At 55.9% G+C, this 24,020-nt stretch overlaps 1 protein-coding gene across 1 annotated transcript in view; it reads left to right on the forward strand.

Moving 5' to 3' along the window:
- Positions 1–10,930: 10,930 nt before the first annotated feature.
- LOC132383700 (glycogen phosphorylase, muscle form-like) overlaps positions 10,931–24,020 on the forward strand; it is a 111,054-nt gene continuing 97,964 nt past the window's right edge. Inside the window, exon 1 of the mRNA XM_059954890.1 lies at positions 10,931–11,199. Within this exon, the coding sequence (XP_059810873.1) occupies positions 10,957–11,199 (243 nt within the window). The 5' untranslated portion in view covers positions 10,931–10,956. The remainder of the gene's footprint in view (positions 11,200–24,020) is intronic.

The raw sequence follows: 24,020 nt of genomic DNA on the forward strand, positions 1-24,020 counted from the left end.
CTGGTGGTGTTGGACCTGATGGTCGAGGGGTGATAACTGTCCCTGAACCTGGTGGTGTGGAACCTGACGGTTGAGGGGTGATAACTGTCCCTGAACCTGGTGGTGTGGGACCTGATGGTCGAGGGGTGATAACTGTCCCTGAACCTAGTGGTGTGGGACCTGATGGTCAAGGGGTGATAACTGTCCCTGAACCTGGTGGTGTGGAACCTGATGGTCGAGGGGTGATAACTGTCCTTGAACCTGGTGGTGTGGGACCTGACGATTGAGGGGTGATAACTGTCCCTGAACCTAGTGGTGTGGGACCTGATGGTCGAGGGGTGATGACTGTCCCTGAACCTGGTGGTGTGGGACCTGATGGTTGAGGGGTGATAACTGTCCCTGAACCTGGTGGTGTGGGACCTGATGGTCGAGGGGTGATAACTGTCCCTGAACCTGGTGGTGTGGGACCTGTTGGTCGAGGGGTGATAACTGTCCTTGAACCTGGTGGTGTGGGACCTGACGATTGAGGGGTGATAACTGTCCCTGAACCTGGTGTTGGGGGACCTGACGGTTGAGGGGTGATAACTGTCCCTGAACCTGGTGGTGTGGGACCTGATTGTCGAGGGGTGATAACTGTCCCTGAACCTGGTGGTGTGGGACCTGATTGTCGAGGGGTGATGACTGTCTCTGAACCTGGTGGTGTGGGACCTGATGGTTGAGGGGTGATGACTGTCCCTGAACCTGGTGGTGTGGGACCTGATGGTTGAGGGGTGATAACTGTCCCTGAACCTGGTGGTGTGGGACCTGATGGTCGAGGGGTGATAACTGTCCCTGAACCTGGTGGTGTGGAACCTGACGGTTGAGGGGTGATAACTGTCCCTGAACCTGGTGGTGTGGGACCTGATGGTTGAGGGGTGATAACTGTCCCTGAACCTGGTGGTGTGGGACCTGATGGTCCAGGGGTGATAACTGTCCCTGAACCTGGTGGTGTGGAACCTGATGGTCGAGGGGTGATAACTGTCCTTGATGGTCGAGGGGTGATAACTGTCCCTGAACCTGGTGGTGTGGGACCTGACGATTGAGGGGTGATAACTGTCCCTGAACCTAGTGGTGTGGGACCTGATGGTCGAGGGGTGATGACTGTCCCTGAACCTGGTGGTGTGGGACCTGATGGTTGAGGGGTGATAACTGTCCCTGAACCTGGTGGTGTGGGACCTGATGGTCGAGGGGTGATAACTGTCCCTGAACCTGGTGGTGTGGAACCTGTTGGTCGAGGGGTGATAACTGTCCCTGAACCTGGTGGTGTGGAACCTGACGGTTGAGGGGTGATAACTGTCCCTGAACCTGGTGGTGTGGGACCTGATGGTCGAGGGGTGATAACTGTCCTTGAACCTGGTGGTGTGGGACCTGACGATTGAGGGGTGATAACTGTCCCTGAACCTGGTGGTGGGGGACCTGACGGTTGAGGGGTGATAACTGTCCCTGAACCCGGTGGTGGGGGACCTGATTGTCGAGGGGTGATAACTGTCCCTGAACCTGGTGGTGTGGGACCTGATGGTTGAGGGGTGATGACTGTCTCTGAACCTGGTGGTGTGGGACCTGATGGTTGAGGGGTGATAACTGTCCCTGAACCTGGTGGTGTGGGACCTGATGGTCGAGGGGTGATAACTGTCCCTGAACCTGGTGGTGTGGAACCTGACGGTTGAGGGGTGATAACTGTCCCTGAACCTGGTGGTGTGGAACCTGATGGTCGAGGGGTGATAACTGTCCTTGAACCTGGTGGTGTGGGACCTGACGATTGAGGGGTGATAACTGTCCCTGAACCTAGTGGTGTGGGACCTGATGGTCGAGGGGTGATGACTGTCCCTGAACCTGGTGGTGTGGGTCCTGATGGTTGAGGGGTGATAACTGTCCCTGAACCTGATGGTGTGGGACCTGATGGTCGAGGGGTGATAACTGTCCCTGAACCTGGTGGTGTGGAACCTGTTGGTCGAGGGGTGATAACTGTCCTTGAACCTGGTGGTGTGGGACCTGATGATTGAGGGGTGATAACTGTCCCTGAACCTGGTGGTGGGGGACCTGACGGTTGAGGGGTGATAACTGTCCCTGAACCTGGTGTTGTGGGACCTGATGGTTGAGGGGTGATAACTGTCCCTGAACCTGGTGGTGTGGGACCTGATGGTTGAGGGGTGATAACTGTCCCTGAACCTGGTGGTGTGGGACCTGATGGTTGAGGGGTGATAACTGTCCCTGAACCTGGTGGTGTGGGACCTGACGGTTGAGGGGTGATAACTGTCCCTGAACCTGGTGGTGTGGAACCTGACGGTTGAGGGGTGATAACTGTCCCTGAACCTGGTGGTGTGGGACCTGATGGTTGAGGGGTGATAACTGTCCCTGAACCTGGTGGTGTGGGACCTGATGGTTGAGGGGTGATAACTGTCCCTGAACCTGGTGGTGTGGAACCTGACGGTTGAGGGGTGATAACTGTCCCTGAACCTGGTGGTGTGGGACCTGATGGTTGAGGGGTGATAACTGTCCCTGAACCTGGTGGTGTGGGACCTGATGGTCCAGGGGTGATAACTGTCCCTGAACCTGGTGGTGTGGGACCTGATGGTCGAGGGGTGATAACTGTCCTTGAACCTGGTGGTGTGGGATCTGACGATTGAGGGGTGATAACTGTCCCTGAACCTAGTGGTGTGGGACCTGATGGTCGAGGGGTGATAACTGTCCCTGAACCTGGTGGTGTGGAACCTGATGGTCGAGGGGTGATAACTGTCCTTGAACCTGGTAGTGTGGGACCTGACGATTGAGGGGTGATAACTGTCCCTGAACCTAGTGGTGTGGGACCTGATGGTCGAGGGGTGATGACTGTCCCTGAACCTGGTGGTGTGGGACCTGATGGTTGAGGGGTGATAACTGTCCCTGAACCTGGTGGTGTGGGACCTGATGGTTGAGGGGTGATAACTGTCCCTGAACCTGGTGGTGTGGAACCTGACGGTTGAGGGGTGATAACTGTCCCTGAACCTGGTGGTGTGGGACCTGATGGTTGAGGGGTGATAACTGTCCCTGAACCTGGTGGTGTGGGACCTGATGGTTGAGGGGTGATAACTGTCCCTGAACCTGGTGGTGTGGAACCTGACGGTTGAGGGTGATAACTGTCCCTGAACCTGGTGGTGTGGGACCTGATGGTTGAGGGGTGATAACTGTCCCTGAACCTGGTGGTGTGGGACCTGATGGTCGAGGGGTGATAACTGTCCCTGAACCTGGTGGTGTGGAACCTGTTGGTCGAGGGGTGATAACTGTCCTTGAACCTGGTGGTGTGGGACCTGATGATTGAGGGGTGATAACTGTCCCTGAACCTGGTGGTGGGGGACCTGACGGTTGAGGGGTGATAACTGTCCCTGAACCTGGTGGTGGGGGACCTGACGGTTGAGGGGTGATAACTGTCCCTGAACCTGGTGTTGTGGGACCTGATGGTCGAGGGGTGATAACTGTCCCCGAACCTGGTGTTGTGGGACCTGATGGTCGAGGGGTGATAACTGTCCCCGAACCTGGTGTTGTGGGACCTGATGGTCGAGGGGTGATAACTATTCCTGAACCTGGTGATGTGGGACCTCATGGTTGAGGGGTGATAACTGTCCCCGAACCTGGTGGTGTGGGACCTGACGGTTGAGGGGTGATAACTGTCCCTGAACCTGGTGATGTGGGACCTGATTGTTGAGGGGTGATAACTGTCCCTGAACCTGGTGGTGTGGGACCTGATGGTTGAGGAGTGATAACTGTCCCTGAACCTAGTGGTGTGGGACCTGATGGTTGAGGGGTGATAACTGTCCCGGAACCTGGTGGTGTGGGACCTGATGGTTGAGGGGTGATAACTGTCCCTGAACCTGGTGGTGTGGGACCTGATGGTTGAGGGGTGATAACTGTCCCTGAACCTGGTGGTGTGGGACCTGACGGTTGAGGGGTGATAACTGTCCCTGAACCTGGTGGTGTGGAACCTGACGGTTGAGGGGTGATAACTGTCCCTGAACCTGGTGGTGTGGGACCTGATGGTTGAGGGGTGATAACTGTCCCTGAACCTGGTGGTGTGGGACCTGATGGTTGAGGGGTGATAACTGTCCCTGAACCTGGTGGTGTGGAACCTGACGGTTGAGGGGTGATAACTGTCCCTGAACCTGGTGGTGTGGGACCTGATGGTTGAGGGGTGATAACTGTCCCTGAACCTGGTGGTGTGGGACCTGACGATTGAGGGGTGATAACTGTCCCTGAACCTGGTGGTGGGGGACCTGACGGTTGAGGGGTGATAACTGTCCCTGAACCTGGTGGTGTGGGACCTGATTGTCGAGGGGTGATAACTGTCCCTGAACCTTGTGGTGTGGGACCTGATGGTCGAGGGGTGATAACTGTCCCTGAACCTGGTGGTGTGGCACCTGATGGTCGAGGGGTGATAACTGTCCTTGAACCTGGTGGTGTGGGACCTGACGATTGAGGGGTGATAACTGTCCCTGAACCTAGTGGAGTGGGACCTGATGGTCGAGGGGTGATGACTGTCCCTGAACCTGGTGGTGTGGGACCTGATGGTTGAGGGGTGATAACTGTCCCTGAACCTGGTGGTGTGGGACCTGATGGTTGAGGGGTGATAACTGTCCCTGAACCTGGTGGTGTGGGACCTGACGGTTGAGGGGTGATAACTGTCCCTGAACCTGGTGGTGTGGAACCTGACGGTTGAGGGGTGATAACTGTCCCTGAACCTGGTGGTGTGGGACCTGATGGTTGAGGGGTGATAACTGTCCCTGAACCTGGTGGTGTGGGACCTGATGGTTGAGGGGTGATAACTGTCCCTGAACCTGGTGGTGTGGAACCTGACGGTTGAGGGTGATAACTGTCCCTGAACCTGGTGGTGTGGGACCTGATGGTTGAGGGGTGATAACTGTCCCTGAACCTGGTGGTGTGGGACCTGATGGTCCAGGGGTGATAACTGTCCCTGAACCTGGTGGTGTGGAACCTGACGGTCGAGGGGTGATAACTGTCCTTGAACCTGGTGGTGTGGAACCTGACGGTTGAGGGGTGATAACTGTCCCTGAACCTGGTGGTGTGGGACCTGATGGTTGAGGGGTGATAACTGTCCCTGAACCTGGTGGTGTGGGACCTGATGGTCCAGGGGTGATAACTGTCCCTGAACCTTGTGGTGTGGAACCTGATGGTCGAGGGGTGATAACTGTGCTTGAACCTGGTGGTGTGGGACCTGACGATTGAGGGGTGATAACTGTCCCTGAACCTAGTGGTGTGGGACCTGATGGTCGAGGGGTGATGACTGTCCCTGAACCTGGTGGTGTGGAACCTGATGGTCGAGGGGTGATAACTGTCCTTGAACCTGGTGGTGTGGGACCTGACGATTGAGGGGTGATAACTGTCCCTGAACCTAGTGGTGTGGGACCTGATGGTCGAGGGGTGATGACTGTCCCTGAACCTGGTGGTGTGGGACCTGATGGTTGAGGGGTGATAACTGTCCCTGAACCTGGTGGTGTGGGACCTGATGGTCGAGGGGTGATAACTGTCCCTGAACCTGGTGGTGTGGAACCTGTTGGTCGAGGGGTGATAACTGTTCCTGAACCTGGTGGTGTGGAACCTGACGGTCGAGGGGTGATAACTGTCCCTGAACCTGGTGGTGTGGGACCTGATTGTCGAGGGGTGATAACTGTCCTTGAACCTGGTGGTGTGGGACCTGACGATTGAGGGGTGATAACTGTCCCTGAACCTGGTGGTGGGGGACCTGACGGTTGAGGGGTGATAACTGTACCTGAACCTGGTGGTGTGGGACCTGATTGTCGAGGGGTGATAACTGTCCCTGAACCTAGTGGTGTGGGACCTGATGGTCGAGGGGTGATGACTGTCCCTGAACCTGGTGGTGTAGGACCTGATGGTTGAGGGGTGATAACTGTCCCTGAACCTGGTGGTGTGGGACCTGATGGTCGAGGGGTGATAACTGTCCCTGAACCTGGTGGTGTGGAACCTGTTGGTCGAGGGGTGATAACTGTCCTTGAACCTGGTGGTGTGGGACCTGACGATTGAGGGGTGATAACTGTCCCTGAACCTGGTGCTGGGGGACCTGACGGTTGAGGGGTGATAACTGTCCCTGAACCTGGTGGTGTGGGACCTGATTGTCGAGGGGTGATAACTGTCCCTGAACCTGGTGGTGTGGGACCTGATGGTTGAGGGGTGATGACTGTCTCTGAACCTGGTGGTGTGGGACCTGATGGTTGAGGGGTGATAACTGTCCCTGAACCTGGTGGTGTGGGACCTGATGGTCGAGGGGTGATAACTGTCCCTGAACCTGGTGGTGTGGAACCTGACGGTTGAGGGGTGATAACTGTCCCTGAACCTGGTGGTGTGGGACCTGATGGTCGAGGGGTGATAACTGTCCTTGAACCTGGTGGTGTGGGACCTGACGATTGAGGGGTGATAACTGTCCCTGAACCTGGTGGTGTGGGACCTGATTGTTGAGGGGTGATAACTGTCCCTGACCTGGTGGTGTGGAACCTGACGGTTGAGGGGTGATAACTGTCCCTGAACCTGGTGGTGTGGGACCTGATGGTCGAGGGGTGATAACTGTCCCTGAACCTAGTGGTGTGGGACCTGATGGTCGAGGGGTGATAACTGTCCCTGAACCTGGTGGTGTGGAACCTGATGGTCGAGGGGTGATAACTGTCCTTGAACCTGGTGGTGTGGGACCTGACGATTGAGGGGTGATAACTGTCCCTGAACCTAGTGGTGTGGGACCTGATGGTCGAGGGGTGATGACTGTCCCTGAACCTGGTGGTGTAGGACCTGATGGTTGAGGGGTGATAACTGTCCCTGAACCTGGTGGTGTGGGACCTGATGGTCGAGGGGTGATAACTGTCCCTGAACCTGGTGGTGTGGAACCTGTTGGTCGAGGGGTGATAACTGTCCTTGAACCTGGTGGTGTGGGACCTGACGATTGAGGGGTGATAACTGTCCCTGAACCTGGTGCTGGGGACCTGACGGTTGAGGGGTGATAACTGTCCCTGAACCTGGTGGTGTGGGACCTGATTGTCGAGGGGTGATAACTGTCCCTGAACCTGGTGGTGTGGGACCTGATGGTTGAGGGGTGATGACTGTCTCTGAACCTGGTGGTGTGGGACCTGATGGTTGAGGGGTGATAACTGTCCCTGAACCTGGTGGTGTGGGACCTGATGGTCGAGGGGTGATAACTGTCCCTGAACCTGGTGGTGTGGAACCTGACGGTTGAGGGGTGATAACTGTCCCTGAACCTGGTGGTGTGGGACCTGATGGTCGAGGGGTGATAACTGTCCTTGAACCTGGTGGTGTGGGACCTGACGATTGAGGGGTGATAACTGTCCCTGAACCTGGTGGTGTGGGACCTGATTGTTGAGGGGTGATAACTGTCCCTGAACCTGGTGGTGTGGGACCTGATGGTCGAGGGGTGATAACTGTCCCTGAACCTGGTGGTGTGGGACCTGACGGTTGAGAGGTGATAACTGTCCCTGAACCTGGTGGTGTGGGACCTGATTGTTGAGGGGTGATAACTGTCCCTGAACCTGGTGGTGTGGGACCTGATGGTCGAGGGGTGATAATTGTCCCTGAACCCGGTGGTGTGGGACCTGATGGTCGAAGGGTGATAACTGTCCCTGAACCTGGTGGTGTGGGACCTGATGGTTGAGGGGTGATAACTGTCCCTGAACCTGGTGGCGTGGGACCTGATGGTCGAGGGGTGATAACTGTCCCTGAACTTGGTGGTGTGGGACCTGATGGTTGAGGGGTGATAACTGTCCCTGAACCTGGTGGTGTGGGACCTGATGGTTGAGGGGTGATAACTGTCCTTGAACCTGGTGGTGCGAGTCCTGAGGCTCCTGTACCTTCTACCTGACGGCAGCAGCGAGAAGAGAGCACGGCCTGGGTGGTGGGGGTCTCCTCTTTCCAACGACAGTGTTTTATGTAGATGTGCTCAAAGGTTGGGAGGGCTTTACCGGCGACGGACTGGGCCGAATCCGCTACCTTTTCACAAACACGAGAGAATCCCCAGACGCTGGGAATCCGAGCGACAGATACAAAATCGCTGGGGGACTCCGCGGGCCAGGCAAGTCGACGTTCGGGCCGAGACCCCTCCGGCAGGACTGTGCTTTATTTTCCACAGACGCTGCCTGGCCTGCTGAGTTCCTCCGGCGATTTTTGCGCGTTTAGAGGTGATGGCGTTCCCATACCGGGCGCCATTTAGCCAGTCAGCACCCCTTCCCACCACACGTTCGCCAGAGTACTCGAGGACGAATCTTCTGGTATCTATTTATTTATCTATGCGGATTCTATTCCATATCTGTACTTTATCTTTAGTTTTATATAATTTCTTTATAATTGCCGAATGTTTGCCCGTCGCGCCCACACTCTGCTGCAAATTCCTAATACTTATATGGCGAATGAAGTTGATCCTCCCCAGAGGTTCGAGGGTTCAATCCGCACACGGAGATCAGGGAGCCCGGTGATGAGTTTTGTGACAGCCACCGCCCGAGATACATCCCCTCCCTCCACTACCCCCCCCCCCCGGAACACATCCCCTCCCTCCCCTACACCCCCCCGAACACATCCCCTTCCTCCCCTACACCCCCCCGAACACATCTCCTCCCTCCACTACCCCCCCGGAACACATCCCCTCCCTCCACTACCCCCCCCCGGAACACATCCCCTCCCTCCCCTACACCCCCCGGAAACACATCCCCTCCCTCCCCTACACCCCCCGGAACACATCCCCTCCCTCCCCTACACCCCCCCCCGGAACACATCCCCTCCCTCCCCTACACCCCCCCTGGAACACATCCCCTCCCTCCACTACCCCCCCCCCGGAACACATCCCCTCCCTCCCCTACACCCCCCCGAACACATCCCCTTCCTCCCCTACACCCCCCCGAACACATCTCCTCCCTCCACTACCCCCCCGGAACACATCCCCTCCCTCCCCTACACCCCCCGGAACACATCCCCTCCCTCCACTACCCCCCCCGGAACACATCCCCTCCCTCCCCTACACCCCCCCGAACACATCCCCTCCCTCCCCTACACCCCCGGAACACATCCCCTCCCTCCCCTACACCCCCCCGAACACATCCCCTCCCTCCCCTACACCCCCCGGAACACATCCCCTCCCTCCACTACCCCCCCGGAACACATCCCCTCCCTCCCCTACACCACCCCGAACACATCCCCTCCCTCCCCTACACCCCCCGGAACACATCCCCTCCCTCCACTACCCCCCCCGGAACACATCCCCTCCCTCCCCTACACCCCCCCGAACACATCCCCTCCCTCCCCTACACCCCCCGGAACACATCCCCTCCCTCCCCTACACCCCCGGAACACATCCCCTCCCTCCACTACCCCCCCCCGAACACATCCCCTCCCTCCCCTACACCCCCCGGAACACATCCCCCCCCTCCCCTACCCCCCCCTCCCCTACCCCCCTACCCCCCCCTCCCCTACCCCCCTACCCCCCCTCCCCTACCCCCCCTCCCCTACCCCCCCTCCCCCCTCCCCTACCCCCCCTCCCCCCTCCCCTACCCCCCCTCCCCCTACCCCCCCTCCCCCCCCTCCCCTACCCCCCCTACCCCCCCTCCCCCCCTCCCCCCCTCCCCCCTCCCCTACCCCCCCTCCCCCCCTCCCCCCCTCCCCTACCCCCCCTCCCCCCCCCCCGTCCACCAAGTGACCGCAGTGCGCAGAAAGCGAGCTGCGGCGAAACGCCCAGTTGTCACCCGCCCCTGCCGAGGGGAATTGACTTTAACCAGGTCAAAAAGAATCCGTGTGGAGGGAGTCCCAACGCGAAAGCGTCTCCTCATGTCGGAGAGTCGGCGGGTCCTCCCCCCCGCCGTGACACAACCACTGTGCTGTCAGAATAAAACGAATGGTCATTAGCGGTAAAACGTTTTACAAATTCAAAAACAACCATAATTTCCCTAATGCGTCTCGGGGGCAAAGCAATTCGTTGTGCTCCTTGCATTGGAAGCCGGACACCAACTCCGGGAACCAGGGGCTCCCCTCCGCTCTAACCGGCTGCTAAATGATATTTTGCACTTGGACGTTGTTCGATTTCGGGTTTATTTTTCTCTCTGCCCGCTCGCTTGCAACCAGAGCTGGTGGTGGCCGCCGCTGGTTCATTTCCATCGTTGGCATTAAAAGATGTGACATGCAGGCGATTTTTAAATAGCTCGCCCTTTTCCGTGCCCTTCCCCGAGCTGCCGGACGTGAGGGAATGCACGCCACCACCCCGGAGCTGGGTTGTCCATCAGCGGCCGGGCGCCCACCGCCCAAGCGGAGAAAACGGCCCGGCCCGGCCCGGCCGACCCGTCCCCGGCTACAATTCCGTCTTGGAGAGGAGGCCACTACACACATTCTTACCCATTATGGGGCATGCCCTCCACGAATAAGCACCTTTCGCCGTCACAAGGACCGTTACAGAAAATCCTTCCTGCCCAATGCAACAGGCACAAACGCCGTTTCATCTCTGTGTTGCAGGAGAAACTCATCTTAGCACAACAGTCTCTGCTTTTATTTCTTCCTACGTTATTATTATGCATATTATTATTCCGTATTTTATTATTAGTTGAGTCCGCACATTGCATGCATTCTCAAAGTGTGCTTTTAATGTTGCTGCTGCAACGGAAGAAATCCCCTCTCGGGGTCTATAAAGTCTATTGTTAGTAGTAGTTGTCCCCGCGCAGGGGACTACAACTCCCAGAGTCCGTCGCGGGAAGAGGGCGGGATGCAGGTGAGGCGAGAGGGGCGAACTGATTGGCCGCGGGGCGGGAGGGGGCGGGCTGGGCTGACGAGGCGCGTTGAATATTAATGAGGAGGCGGGGTTGACCGCGGCCGAGGTCCAGTCGCTCGCTCGGCGCCGCCGCTAACGGTCCGGAGTCTCCGTAGACAGACAGACAGACAGACAGACAGGCAGACATGTCGCGGCCGCTGACCGACCTGGAGCGCAGGAAGCAGATCAGCGTGAGGGGGCTGGCCGGCGTCGAGAACGTCTCCGACCTGAAGAAGAACTTCAACCGGCACCTGCACTTCACGCTGGTGAAGGACCGCAATGTGGCCACCCGCCGCGACTACTACCAGGCGCTGGCCCACACCGTCCGCGACCACCTGGTCGGCCGCTGGATCCGCACCCAGCAGTACTACTACGAGAAGGACCCCAAGGTGAGGGGGTATCTGAGGGGCACTGGCGGAGTAGGCATCGGGGGTCACTGGGGGAGTAGGGATCAGGGGCATGGAGGGTCACTGGGGAGTAGGCATCAGGGGCATGGAGGGTCACTGGGGAGTAGGCATCGGGGGTCACTGGGGGAGTAGGGATCAGGGGCACTGGGGAGTAGGGATCAGGGGCATGGAGGGTCACTGGGGGAGTAGGCATCGGGGGTCACTGGGGGAGTAGGGATCAGGGGCACTGGGGGAGTAGGGATCAGGGGCATGGAGGGTCACTGGGGGAGTAGGCATCGGGGTCACTGGGGGAGTAGGGATCAGGGGCACTGGGGGAGTAGGGATCAGGGGCATAGAGGGTCACTGGGGAGTAGGCATCGGGGGCACTGGGGCAGAAGGGATCGGGGGTATCTGAGGGGCACTGGCGGAGTAGGCATCGGGGGTCACTGGGGGAGTAGGGATCAGGGGGTATCGGAGGGTCACTGGGGGAGTAGGGATCAGGGGGTATCAGAGGGTCGGGTCATGGGGGGTGTTATTGGGGTCACTGTGAGGGGTGGGTATCAGAGGATACTGGGGTGGACCTGGGGAGGGTTGCCGGTGGGCACTGGGTTGCGTGATGAGCAGAGAAGGTGTGGCGTGACACCTGGGGCAGAAGGTCCCAGTGGGCACTGGGGTGTGGTGTGACCTGGGGCAGAGGGTCCCAGTGGGCACTGGGGTGTGGCGTGACCTGGGGCAGAGGGTCCCAGTGGGCACTGGGGTGTGGTGTGACCTGGGGCAGAGGGTCCCAGTGGGCAATGGGGTGTGGCGTGACCTGGGGCGGAGGGTCCCAGTGGGCACTGGGTGTGGCATGACACCTGTGGTGGAGGGTCCCAGTGGGCACTGGGGTGTGGTGTGACACCTGTGGTGGAGGGTCCCAGTGGGCACTGGGGTGTGGTGTGACACCTGGGGTGGAGGGTCCCAGTGGGCACTGGGTGTGGTGTGACACCTGGGGTGGAGGGTCCCAGTGGGCACTGGGGTGTGGTGTGACACCTGGGGTGGAGGGTCCCAGTGGGCACTGGGGTGTGGCGTGACACCTGTGGTGGAGGGTCCCAGTGGGCACTGGGGTGTGGTGTGACACCTGGGGTTGGAGGGTCCCAGTGGGCACTGGGGTGTGGTGTGACACCTGGGGCGGAGGTCCCAGTGGGCACTGGGGTGTGGTGTGACACCTGGGGTGGAGGGTCCCAGTGGGCACTGGGGTGTGGTGTGACCTGGGGCAGAGGGTCCCAGTGGGGCACTGGGGTGTGGCATGACACCTGGGGTGGAGGGTCCCAGTGGGCACTGGGGTGTGGTGTGACACCTGGGGTGGAGGGTCCCAGTGGCACTGGGGTGTGGTGTGACACCTGGGGTGGAGGGTCCCAGTGGGCACTGGGGTGTGGTGTGACACCTGGGGTGGAGGGTCCCAGTGGGCACTGGGGTGTGCGTGACACCTGTGGTGGAGGGTCCCAGTGGGCACTGGGGTGTGGTGTGACACCTGGGGTGGAGGGTCCCAGTGGGCACTGGGGTGTGGTGTGACACCTGGGGCGGAGGGTCCCAGTGGGCACTGGGGTGTGGTGTGACACCTGGGGTGGAGGGTCCCAGTGGGCACTGGGGTGTGGTGTGACCTGGGGCAGAGGGTCCCAGTGGGCACTGGGGTGTGGCATGACACCTGGGGCGGAGGGTCCCAGTGGGCACTGGGGTGTGGCGTGACCTGGGGCAGAAGGTCCCAGTGGGCACTGGGGTGTGGCATGACACCTGGGGCGGAGGGTCCCAGTGGGCACTGGGGTGTGGCATGACACCTGGGGCGGAGGGTCCCAGTGGGCACTGGGGTGTGGTGTGACACCTGGGGTGGAGGGTCCCAGTGGGCACTGGGGTGTGGTGTGACCTGGGGCAGAGGGTCCCAGTGGGCACTGGGGTGTGGCATGACACCTGGGGCGGAGGGTCCCAGTGGGCACTGGGGTGTGGCGTGACCTGGGGCAGAGGGTCCCAGTGGGCACTGGGGTGTGGTGTGACACCTGGGGCGGAGGGTCCCAGTGGGCACTGGGGTGGGCTGGGTGGGTGCTGCTGGTCTGGGCGACAGCGGTGGAAGCTCGACTCCACACCAGGAGCTTGTGATGGAGAGAGAACGCTTCAGCACGGAGCTCTGGTGCAGTTGGGCACGGGATATTGCTGCGGGATACTGCAGACAGCATGAGAGAGATAGGCTCAGGCCCTGGGGCAGGAGGGCATTTACCCCGACCTCATGGTGTAGAGAAAGAATCAAGCCATTAGCTCCATTATTCAGTCATGGCTGATTTATTATCTCTCTCAATGCCATTCTGCCTGTTCCCTGTAGCCTTTGTCGTTCTTACTAATTAAGAATCTATCAGCCTTTGCTTTAAATGCACTCAGTGACTTGGCCTCCACAGCCATCTGCGGGCACGAATTCCCACAGATTCACCAGCCTCTTCTCTAGAGAAACTCCTCCTCCTCTCTGTTCCGAAGTGAGGATTGATTGGCACTGGCCAGCGTGGACCAGACTCCTGCCCCAGCAGCGACGCGTGTTGGGACCAGGCATTGATACTGGGGTGTAGGCTTAGAGAGCCAAACACCCAGCAGGGCACCAGGGGTGAGGAACAAGTGTTAGTCCTGGCCGCTGGTCATTGAGATTGAGAGTTAGGAGCTGATTGTCGTCACTCGGACTGTAGCACTGGGAACCACAGAAGCTGGCATTAGTCTCAATCGCCCCAGAGTGGCGTGGCAGTTAGCACAATTCCTTTCCAACACTGGGGTTCGATTCATGCAGAAGTCTTTAAGGAGTTCGTACGTTCTCTCCATGACCGCGTGGGTCTCCTCCTGTTTTCTCCCGAGGTCCAAGGACGGCAGGTTAGGCTTAGCAATTTGCAGGCCCATTATGTTGGTGCAGAACGTGTGGCCTGTCACCGCTACTCGGAGTATTCCTCTCCTCACCCCGTCACTTGTGGGATGAGGCTTTTTATTACAGAGCAAAGGAGATGTCCTTTTTCTAAAGGAAAGAGGCTTCCCTTCCTCCACCATCAACGCTGCCCTCGACTGCATCTCTGCCACTTCGCACATGGCTGCTCCCACCCCCCCAGGGATACGGTTCGTCTTGTCCTCACCAGCCTCCATGTCCAGCACATAATTCTCTGGAGCTTCCACCATCTCCAGTGGGATCCCACCACCAAGCACATCTTTCCCTACCCTCCCGCTCTCTGCTTTCTTCAGGGATCACTCCCAACGCGACTCCCTTGTCCATTCATCCCTCCTCACTGATCTCCCTCCTGGCACTTACCCTTGCAAGTGGAACAAGTGCCACACCTCCCATGCCCCCTCCTCCCTCACTACCATCCAGGGCCTCAAACAGTCCTTCCAGCTGAGGTGACACCTCACCCATGAGTCTGTTGGGGTCACGTACTGTGTCCGGTGCTCCCGGTGTGGCCTCCCGTATATTGGTGAGACCTGACGTAGATTAGGAGACTGCTTCGCCAAGCACCTACGCTCTGTCAGCCAGAACAAGCGGGATCTGCCAGTGGCCACCCATTTTAATTCCACTCCCCATTCCTGTTCCGATATGTCCATCCATGTCATGATGAGCCACACTCAGGTTAGAGGAACAACACCTTGTATTCCATCTGGGTAGCCTCCAGCCTGCTGGTATGAACGTCGATTTCTCAAACTTCCGGTAATTCTCCCCCCACTTCACCATTCCCCATCCCCTTTTCCCTCTCTCATCTTATCTCCTTACCTGCGATCGTCTCCCTTGGTGCTCCCCCTCCCTTTTCTTTCTTCCATGGCCTCCAGTCCTCTCCTATCAGGTTCCCCCTTCTCCAGCCCTGTATTTCTTTCACCAGTCAACTTCCCAGCCCTTTACTTCCTCTCCCTTCCGGTTTCTCCTATCGCCTCGTGTTTCCCCCCCCCCCCCCCACCCACCTTTTAATTCTACTCCTTGACTTCTCTTTCTCTCCAGTCCCGCTGAAGGGTCTCGGCCCAAAACTGTTTGCCCTTTCCCATAGATGCTGAGTTCCCCCAGCATTTTGTATGCATTGCTTGCATTTCCAGCGTCTGCAGATCTTCTGTTGCTAGTGATTGGATAACCACATAATCCTCGTGGACGCCATTTCACTGTTAGGAGGCCCAGTGATGAGTTGAACTCTTGGCAATATTACACCGGAGTCCCATGGGCTAGATATTTGGTCGCTCTTTAACTGTGGGTACAGTCTTGACGGGTGTGGGTCTCTCATTGGCTAAGGCTGCTGGCAGATGGCTTAGTCACTGTGTAACACCGGGGTAGACTCGTGGGGTATTCAGTGAGATTGTCACTGTACCACACCCGTACAGCAGAGATGGGAATGGATATTCCACTATACAGCACTGGGTACAGTATTCGTTAAGGGTCTGTCACTGTGTAACACCGGGGTACGGTACCGGTGGGGATGGGTCTGTCACTGTGTGACACCGGGGTACGGTACCGGTGGGGACGGGTCTGTCACTGTGTGACACCGGGGTACGGGTCTGTCACTGTATAACACCAGGGTACGGTACCGGTGGGTACGGGTCTGTCACTGTGTGACACCGGGGTACGGTACCGGTGGGGACGGGTCTGTCACTGTGTAACACCGGGGTACGGTACCGGTGGGGACGGGTCTGTCACTGTGTGACACCGGGGTACGGGTCTGTCACTGTATAACACCAGGGTACAGTACCGGTGGGTACGGGTCTGTCACTGTGTGACACCGGGGTACGGTACCGGTGGGGACGGGTCTGTCACTGTGTAACACCGGGGTACGGTACCGGTGGAGATGGGTCTGTCACTGTGTGACACCGGGGTACGGTACCGGTGGGGACGGGTCTGTCACTGTGTAACACCAGGGTACGGTACCGGTGGGGATGGGTCTGTCACTGTGTGACACCGTGGTACGGTACCGGTGGGGACAGGTCCGTCACTGTATAACACTGGGGTTCGGTACCAGTGGGGATGGGTCCGTCACTGTGTGACACCGGGGTACGGTACCAGTGGGGACGGGTCTGTCACTGTGTAACACCAGGGTACGGTACCGGTGGGGATGGGTCTGTCACTGTGTGACACCGTGGTACGGTACCGGTGGGGACAGGTCCGTCACTGTATAACACTGGGGTTCGGTACCAGTGGGGATGGGTCCGTCACTGTGTGACACCGGGGTACGGTACCGGTGGGGACGGGTCCGTCACTGTGTAATACTGGGGTGCAGGACTGGTGGGACGGGTCTGTGATTTAATAGCCTTGGGCCACATGTTCATAGCTTTTAGAATCCCTTGAAATGCAGCAAGGCATCTTTTGGCTTCCCTGCTGAGTAAGGGGAGGGAAGGGTGGGTTGACAGGAATGAGACTTCACTGTGGGAAAGTTCAGGGAGCCAAGCCTCGTGGATGAGGGAGTCTGGGCTGGTGCACATGGGATCGTTAGCCTCAGTAAACCGCCCCGGGTCCTGCACAGAATGAGACTTGCGGAGGCTGTATAAGGCCTGGGTCGGGCACTCTGCACCCCTTTGGCACTGTACCTGTGGGAGGATACGTTGCCCTGGGAAACAGTGCTGAATCCCTCAAGCTCCAAAGGTCACATTGTGAGGAGAGATTACACCAGTAAGCTTGTATTCCCTGGATGATAGAAGGTTAAGGGTCAGTGTAACTCTTTATTTTTAGCTCTGTGAATGCTTTGGATTGGGCAGATCCTGTTTTTGCTGTTGGGGCTCGGTGTTACAAGCAGAACTTTAAAGTCTGCTATAGTTCCTTTTAAAGTTGCAGAGGTAGGAGTTGACAAGGCATAGGAGTATAATTAGACTGTTCAGCCCATCGAGTCTGCTCCGCCACTCCAACCCTCTCAACCCCCGTTCTCCTGACCTCACACCCTTGATGCCTTTAGTAATCAAGAACCTGTCAACCTTCACTTTACGTACACCCAATAATTCGGCCTCCACAGATTCACCACCCTTCTGAGAGGACATCTTTCTACTCTGAGATGGTGTCCTCTTGTCCTAGATTCCCCCACTGTCCTGTCTACATCCGCTCTACCTCGGCCTTTCAGCGTGCAATGGGTCTCAATGAAATTCCCCTCATTCTTCTAAATTCCAGCGAGCCATCGTGTTCCTCGTACTGTAACCCTTTCCTTCCTGGGTTAATTCTTGTGAGCCTCCTTTGGATCTTCTCCCATGCCAGCACATACAGAGCCCAAAACTGCTCACAATAAGGCCATAAGACAGGGGAGCAGAATTAGTCCATTCGGCCCATCGAGTCTGCTCCGCCATTCAATCATGGCCGATCCTTTTGTCCCCTCCTCAGTCGCATTCCCCAGCCTTCTCCACATAACCTCTGATGCCATCCAATCAGGAACCTATCAAGCTCGAACACACCCACCGACCTGGCCTTTCCAGCTGCCTGTGGTAACAAATTCTACAAATTCACCACCCTCTGGCTAAAGAAGTTTCTCCACGTCTCTGTTTTAAATGGATGCCCTTCAGTCCTGAGGCTTTGCCCTCTCGTCCTAGACTCTGCCACCATGAGAAACATCCTTTCCACATCTAGGCCTTTAAACATTCGAAAGGTTTCAGTGAGATCCCCCCCCCATCCCCCGCATCCTTCTGAATTCCAGTGAGTACAGACCCAGAGCTACGAAATGTTCCTCGTATGATAACCCTTTCATTGCCGGAATCACTGTCCAGCTGAGCTGTCTTTGAAGTGTTTTAAACCTGTTTTAGGTTTCAGGCCATTCTAAGGAATGTGTTAATGAAGATGAAGATTTGGGTTCTTAGAACCTCCCTGTGCGTGGCAAACATTTTAGAATATTTCCTTACTGTCCATCGCACCGCTGGCATTTAGGGCAACCATCAAGGCCCTCCAGCTCTGTCCTTGGCCACCATACCATCGCACGCAGATGCAGGGGGATTCTTTCCTGCTGTTTCCGTAACATTTTCCCTTTTTGGCCAGTTAGCCCTGAGCTGAACCCCACAACCTGGAGGACCAGTGGACCACTCTCTGCCTGGCCTCTACCCTTTGACCTGTACGGCCAGGGTGACCCCGCCAAGCGTCAAAGCCCCGACTCCAGCCAGCGTGAGCTCTCTGGGTCATTGAGGCACGCTTGCCTCCGAACCCTCCGATTGGGTTGTGGCTCCCCCCACCCCCCCCGGAGACATCTTAGGTGAGACCACCTTTATTTTTCACCTGTACGCCAAAACAGCAGGCTCCGAAGGTGTGCTGAGGGGCAGCTAAGGTATCGCACTGACGTAACGTGTCCACAACTTAACTGGTACATCTTTGGAATGAGGACAAAACCGGGGCAGCCGGAGGCCACGTGGAGAACGTACAAACTCCTTACGGGCTTATAGAGTTGGTGCTGCAAAGTGTTGTGCTAATGATGCCCCCCAACCCCCTTAGAATCTGCATGAATCCCCTTGGCCCAGACTAGCTTTCAATCCCTCTATCTGCCGCCTCTTTAAAAAACTCAAATGCTGTTGAAACACAAACACGAGGAAATCTGCAGATGCTGGAAATTCAAGCAACACACACAAAATGCTGGTGGAACGCAGCAGGCCAGGCAGCATCTATAGGGAGAAGCGCTGTCGATGTTTCGGGCCGAGACCCTTCGTCAGGACTAACCGAAAGGAAAGATAGTAAGGGATTTGAAAGTAAGAGGGGGAGGGGGAAATGCTAAATGATAGGAGAAGACAGGGAGGGGGAGGGATTAAGCTACTATAACGGGTCTGGGTCAAAATGTGATCGAAAAGTTGAAGGGCTGAAGAAGTTATAGACAGGGAGCAGTGAGAAAGGGTCTCACTGGGCTCCCGTCGAAGAGAAGAGTGAAACTCTTCAGTGGGAGAGGTGTCGCAGTGGTGAACACACGATGCCACAACCATTGGCTGTGTTTTCCTTCCACTCAGCGCCGTACCGGTGGTTGACTCGGGTTCCATTGTAATACTTACATAGAACACCACATGCCCTTCAGCCCCTGATTTTGTGCTGACCCTTTACCTTCTGAGGTCAGTCCAGCCCTCCATGGTTCTATCAATCTAATAACGGAGAGTCTATACGGTATATGACTTGAAATTCTTACTCTTCACAGACAGCCTCGAAACAAGGAACCCAAAGTAATGCGTGATAGCAACGTCCAAACCCCCCTCCCTCGCACAGGACTACTGACCCTCCCCCCCTCACTTGCACCAACCTCCTCAGCCCCCCCAACCATGCAAGCAATAGCAAACCCCCTCATAGAGAACTTCATCCAGTGTCCATCAGAAACACCAGCCCATGACCCAGCATGTCTCAGAGACATGTCTACCTAAAAATTCCTTAAACGCCCCAATAGTCTGCCTTTCTGCCACCCCTAGCAGGGTGTTCCACGCATTCACCACTCTGCATTTAAAAGGAACCTCTCGCATCCCCTCTATACTTTACAACGATCACCTTTAAACTGTGCTCCTTGTCACGAGAAATTTGGTAGTAACATGGTCGGGCTTTGAAGGGCTGTGCTCCGGGTTCAGGTAGAAGAATAGGCCGGCATGGACTAGATGGGCCAAAGGGCCTGCCTCTATTCTGCAGTGTAGATCTGACCTCTGATTTTTTTTTATTATTGATACATTTTTGCTGGCCAGGAATATGAAAGGCCCTGAGGCAAACGCCAACTGTCCCTGCACCAGGGCCCCCTGTGATGTCAGCCGAGAAGCTAATGCAGTCTGCTTGGAGAGACAGGCGTGCGCACGGACCCACACACACTTTCCAGCCCTCAGCCTCGGGGCGACGGCCCACAAACAGGCCGCTGCTCCTCCTGAAGGTCATTCAGGGAACATCGGCCTGCAAGCTGTCGCAGAAGCACAGCACGCCCTGTTAGGGACGACTGAGGATATCGCTTCTCCTGCCCCTGCCTTCCCTCCGCCACACCCCAAATCACAGCCTGCACCAGCAAAATCCCTAGGGCACATCTTGAGAAGGCTCATCTGTGTCTGTGATCGAGAGAGATGCAGGGAGATGAGATGAAGGGAAACGAAGGGTGTGTGTTTGTGTGTGTGTGACAGGGAGGTGGGGGGATGCATGTGTGATAGAGAGATGAGGAAAATTAACCTGTGTGTTTGTGAGAGAGACAGGGAGCTGGGAGATGTGTGTGAGAGAGAGAGAGACAGGGAGGTGGGGAGATGTGCGTGACAGAGAGAGAGAGAGAGATGGGAAAATGTGTGTGACAGAGGGAGGTGGGGAGGTGTGTGTGTGAGAGAGGGAGGTGGGGAGGTGTGTGAGAGAGGGAGGTAGGGAGATGTGTGTGACAGAGGGAGGTAGGGAGGTGTGTGTGACAGAGAGAGGTGGGGAGTTGTGTGTCTATGAGAGAGAGCTGAGGGGAATCAAGATGTGTGTGAGAGGAGGGAATTGAGGTGTGTGTGAGAAATGAGGGAAATTGAGGTGTGTGTGAGTGATGAGGGGAATAGATGTGTGTGAGAGATGAGGGGAATTGAGGTGTGTGTGAGAGATGAGGGGAATAGGTATGTGTGACAGATGAGGGGAATTGAGGTGTGCGTGAGAGATGGGGGAATAGGTATGTGTGAGAGATGAGGGGAATAGGTATATGTGAAAGATGAGGGGAATTGAGGTATGTGAGACAGATGAGGGGAATTGAGGTGTGTGTGAGTGATGAGGGGAATAGGTGTGTGTGACAGATGAGGGGAATTGAGGTATATGTGAAAGATGAGGGGAATTGAGGTGTGTGTGACAGATGAGGGGAATAGGTGTGTGTGAGACAGATGAGGGGAATAGGTATATGTGAGAGATGAGGGGAATTGAGGTGTGTGTGAGAGATGAGGGGAATTGTGGTGTGTGTGAGAAATGAGGGGAATTGAGGTGTGTGTGACAGATGAGGGGAATTGAGGTGTGTGTGACAGATGAGGGGAATTGAGGTGTGTGTGACAGATGAGGGGAATTGAGGTATGTGTGACAGATGAGGGGAATTGAGGTGTGTGTGACAGATGAGGGGAATAGGTATGTGTGAGAGATGAGGGGAATTGTGTGTGAGAGATGAGGGGAATTGAGGTGTGTGTGACAGATGAGGGGAATAGGTGTGTGAGAGATGAGGGGAATTGAGGTGTGTGTGACAGATGAGGGGAATAGGTATGTGTGAGAGATGAGGGGAATTGTGTGTGAGAGATGAGGGGAATTGAGGTGTGTGTGACAGATGAGGGGAATTGAGGTATGTGTGAGAGATGAGGGGAATTGAGGTATGTGTGACAGATGAGGGGAATAGGTATGTGTGACAGATGAGGGGAATTGAGGTGTGTGTGAGAGATGAGGGGAATTGAGGTGTGTGTGAGAGATGAGGGGAATTGAGGTGTGTGTGACAGATGAGGGGAATTGTGTGTGACAGATGAGGGGAATTGAGGTGTGTGTGACAGATGAGGGGAATAGGTGTGTGTGACAGATGAGGGGAATTGAGGTGTGTGTGACAGATGAGGGGAATTGAGGTGTGTGTGACAGATGAGGGGAATTGAGGTGTGTGTGACAGATGAGGGGAATAGGTGTGTGAGAGATGAGGGGAATTGAGGTGTGTGTGACAGATGAGGGGAATTGAGGTGTGTGACGGATGAGGGGAATTGAGGTGTGTGTGAGAGATGAGGGGAATTGAGGTGTGTGTGACAGATGAGGGGAATTGAGGTGTGTGTGACAGATGAGGGAAATTGAGGTGTGTGACAGATGAGGGGAATTGAGGTGTGTGTGACAGATGAGGGAAATTGAGGTGTGTGACAGATGAGGGGAATTGAGGTGTGTGTGAGAGATGAGGGGAATTGAGGTATGTGTGAGAGATGAGGGGAATTGAGGTGTGTGTGACAGATGAGGGGAATTGAGGTGTGTGACAGATGAGGGGAATTGAGGTGTGTGTGACAGATGAGGGAAATTGAGGTGTGTGACAGATGAGGGGAAAAGGTGTGTGTGAGAGCTGAGAGGAATTGAGGTGTGTGTGACAGATGAGGGGAATTGAGGTGTGTGTGAGAGCTGAGAGGAATTGAGGTATGTGTGACAGATGAGAGGAATAGGTGTGTGTGACAGATGAGGGGAATTGAGGTGTGTGACAGATGAGGGGAATTGAGGTGTGTGACAGATGAGGGGAATTGAGGTATGTGTGAGAGCTGAGGGGAATTGAGGTGTGTGTGACAGATGAGGGGAATTGAGGTGTGTGTGACAGATGAGGGGAATTGAGGTGTGTGTGACAGATGAGAGGAATAGGTGTGTGTGACAGATGAGGGGAATTGAGGTGTGTGTGACAGATGAGGGGAATTGAGGTGTGTGTGAGAGATGAGGGGAATTGAGGTATGTGTGACAGATGAGGGGAATAGGTATGTGTGACAGATGAGGGGAATTGAGGTGTGTGTGACAGATGAGGGGATAGGTGTGTGTGACAGATGAGGGGAATTGAGGTGTGTGTGACAGATGAGGGGAATTGAGGTATGTGTGAGAGATGAGGGGAATTGAGGTGTGTGTGACAGATGAGGGGAATTGAGGTATGTGTGAGAGATGAGGGGAATAGGTGTGTGTGACAGATGAGGGGAATTGAGGTGTGTGACAGATGAGGGGAATTGAGGTATGTGTGAGAGATGAGGGGAATTGAGGTGTGTGTGACAGATGAGGGGAATTGAGGTGTGTGACAGATGAGGGGAATTGAGGTGTGTGTGACAGATGAGGGGAATAGGTGTGTGTGGGTGGGGGGCTGGGAGCAGTAAGAGTCAAGTTTAAAGTCAGGGAAACGTGCAGCAGCATCACAGAGACATCGGGTTGAAGTTCAGATTTATCCATCACATGAAACTTTCTGTGAAATGCATCGTCTGCGTTTAACAGCCCACAGCCAAGGATGTGCTGGGGGGGCCCCACAAGGGTCACCACCAGAGCAGGAACAGAATTTGTGTGAAGACAACACGAACATAAGTTCCACACAATCGTTGCAAGCAAGGTTTCTCGGTGGCGGGGGATGTGGGGAGACCCGCTTGCTAGGGTTAAGGATGGAGGGGGAGGGTACAGTGTGTGTGGGAGGGGTGGGATGAAAACCAGAGGGACAAAGGGAGAGGGGGGTAGGGGCAGTGATACAGGAGGGAGAGCTCAGGTCTTGCCTGGGTGGGACATGGTTCATCGAACCTGGTCTGTTTCCATCGCACATGTGGCACTGAGTGTACGTAAGAAAGATGAGGAAATTTTGAAAGTTCAAAGTAAATTTTATTATCAGAGTTCCTATGTGTCCTTGTATACAACCCTGAGATTCATTTTCCTGTTGGCATACTCAGCAAATCTATAGAATAATAACTATAACAGGATCAATGAAAGATCAGAGTACAGAAGATGACAATCTGTGTGAATGCAAATTTAATAAAATATAAAAAGATAAATAGCAAATGTAAATAGATAGCAATAACTAACAGGAGCATGAGATAACAAGGCAATGAAAGAGTCCTTAAAGTGAGATTGCTTGTTGTGGGAGAAAGAGTGTGGCCTGGGTGATGGTCAACGCTGCTTTCCTACGACAGTGTTTCGTGTAGATGAGCTCAGTGGTTGAGATGGACTGGGCCGAATCCAATACCTTTTGTAGGATTTTCCACTCATTGATATTTCCATACCAGGCCGTGAGCCAGCCGGTTAATGCGCTGCCCATCTACACAGCTATCAGAGTTTGTCAAAGTTTTCGATGTCATGCCAAATCTCCGCAGGCTGCTAAAGTGGTGCTAAGGTGGCTTACCGGGGTACTGCTTGTGCTTGTGTTATGAGGACAGGTTGAGCGAGCTACGGTCTTTCTGTTTGGAGCGAAGGAGGATTAGAGAGG

The sequence above is a fragment of the Hypanus sabinus genome, chromosome 31 (genome assembly GCF_030144855.1).
Source record: "Hypanus sabinus isolate sHypSab1 chromosome 31, sHypSab1.hap1, whole genome shotgun sequence".
Classification (NCBI taxonomy): domain Eukaryota; kingdom Metazoa; phylum Chordata; class Chondrichthyes; order Myliobatiformes; family Dasyatidae; genus Hypanus; species Hypanus sabinus.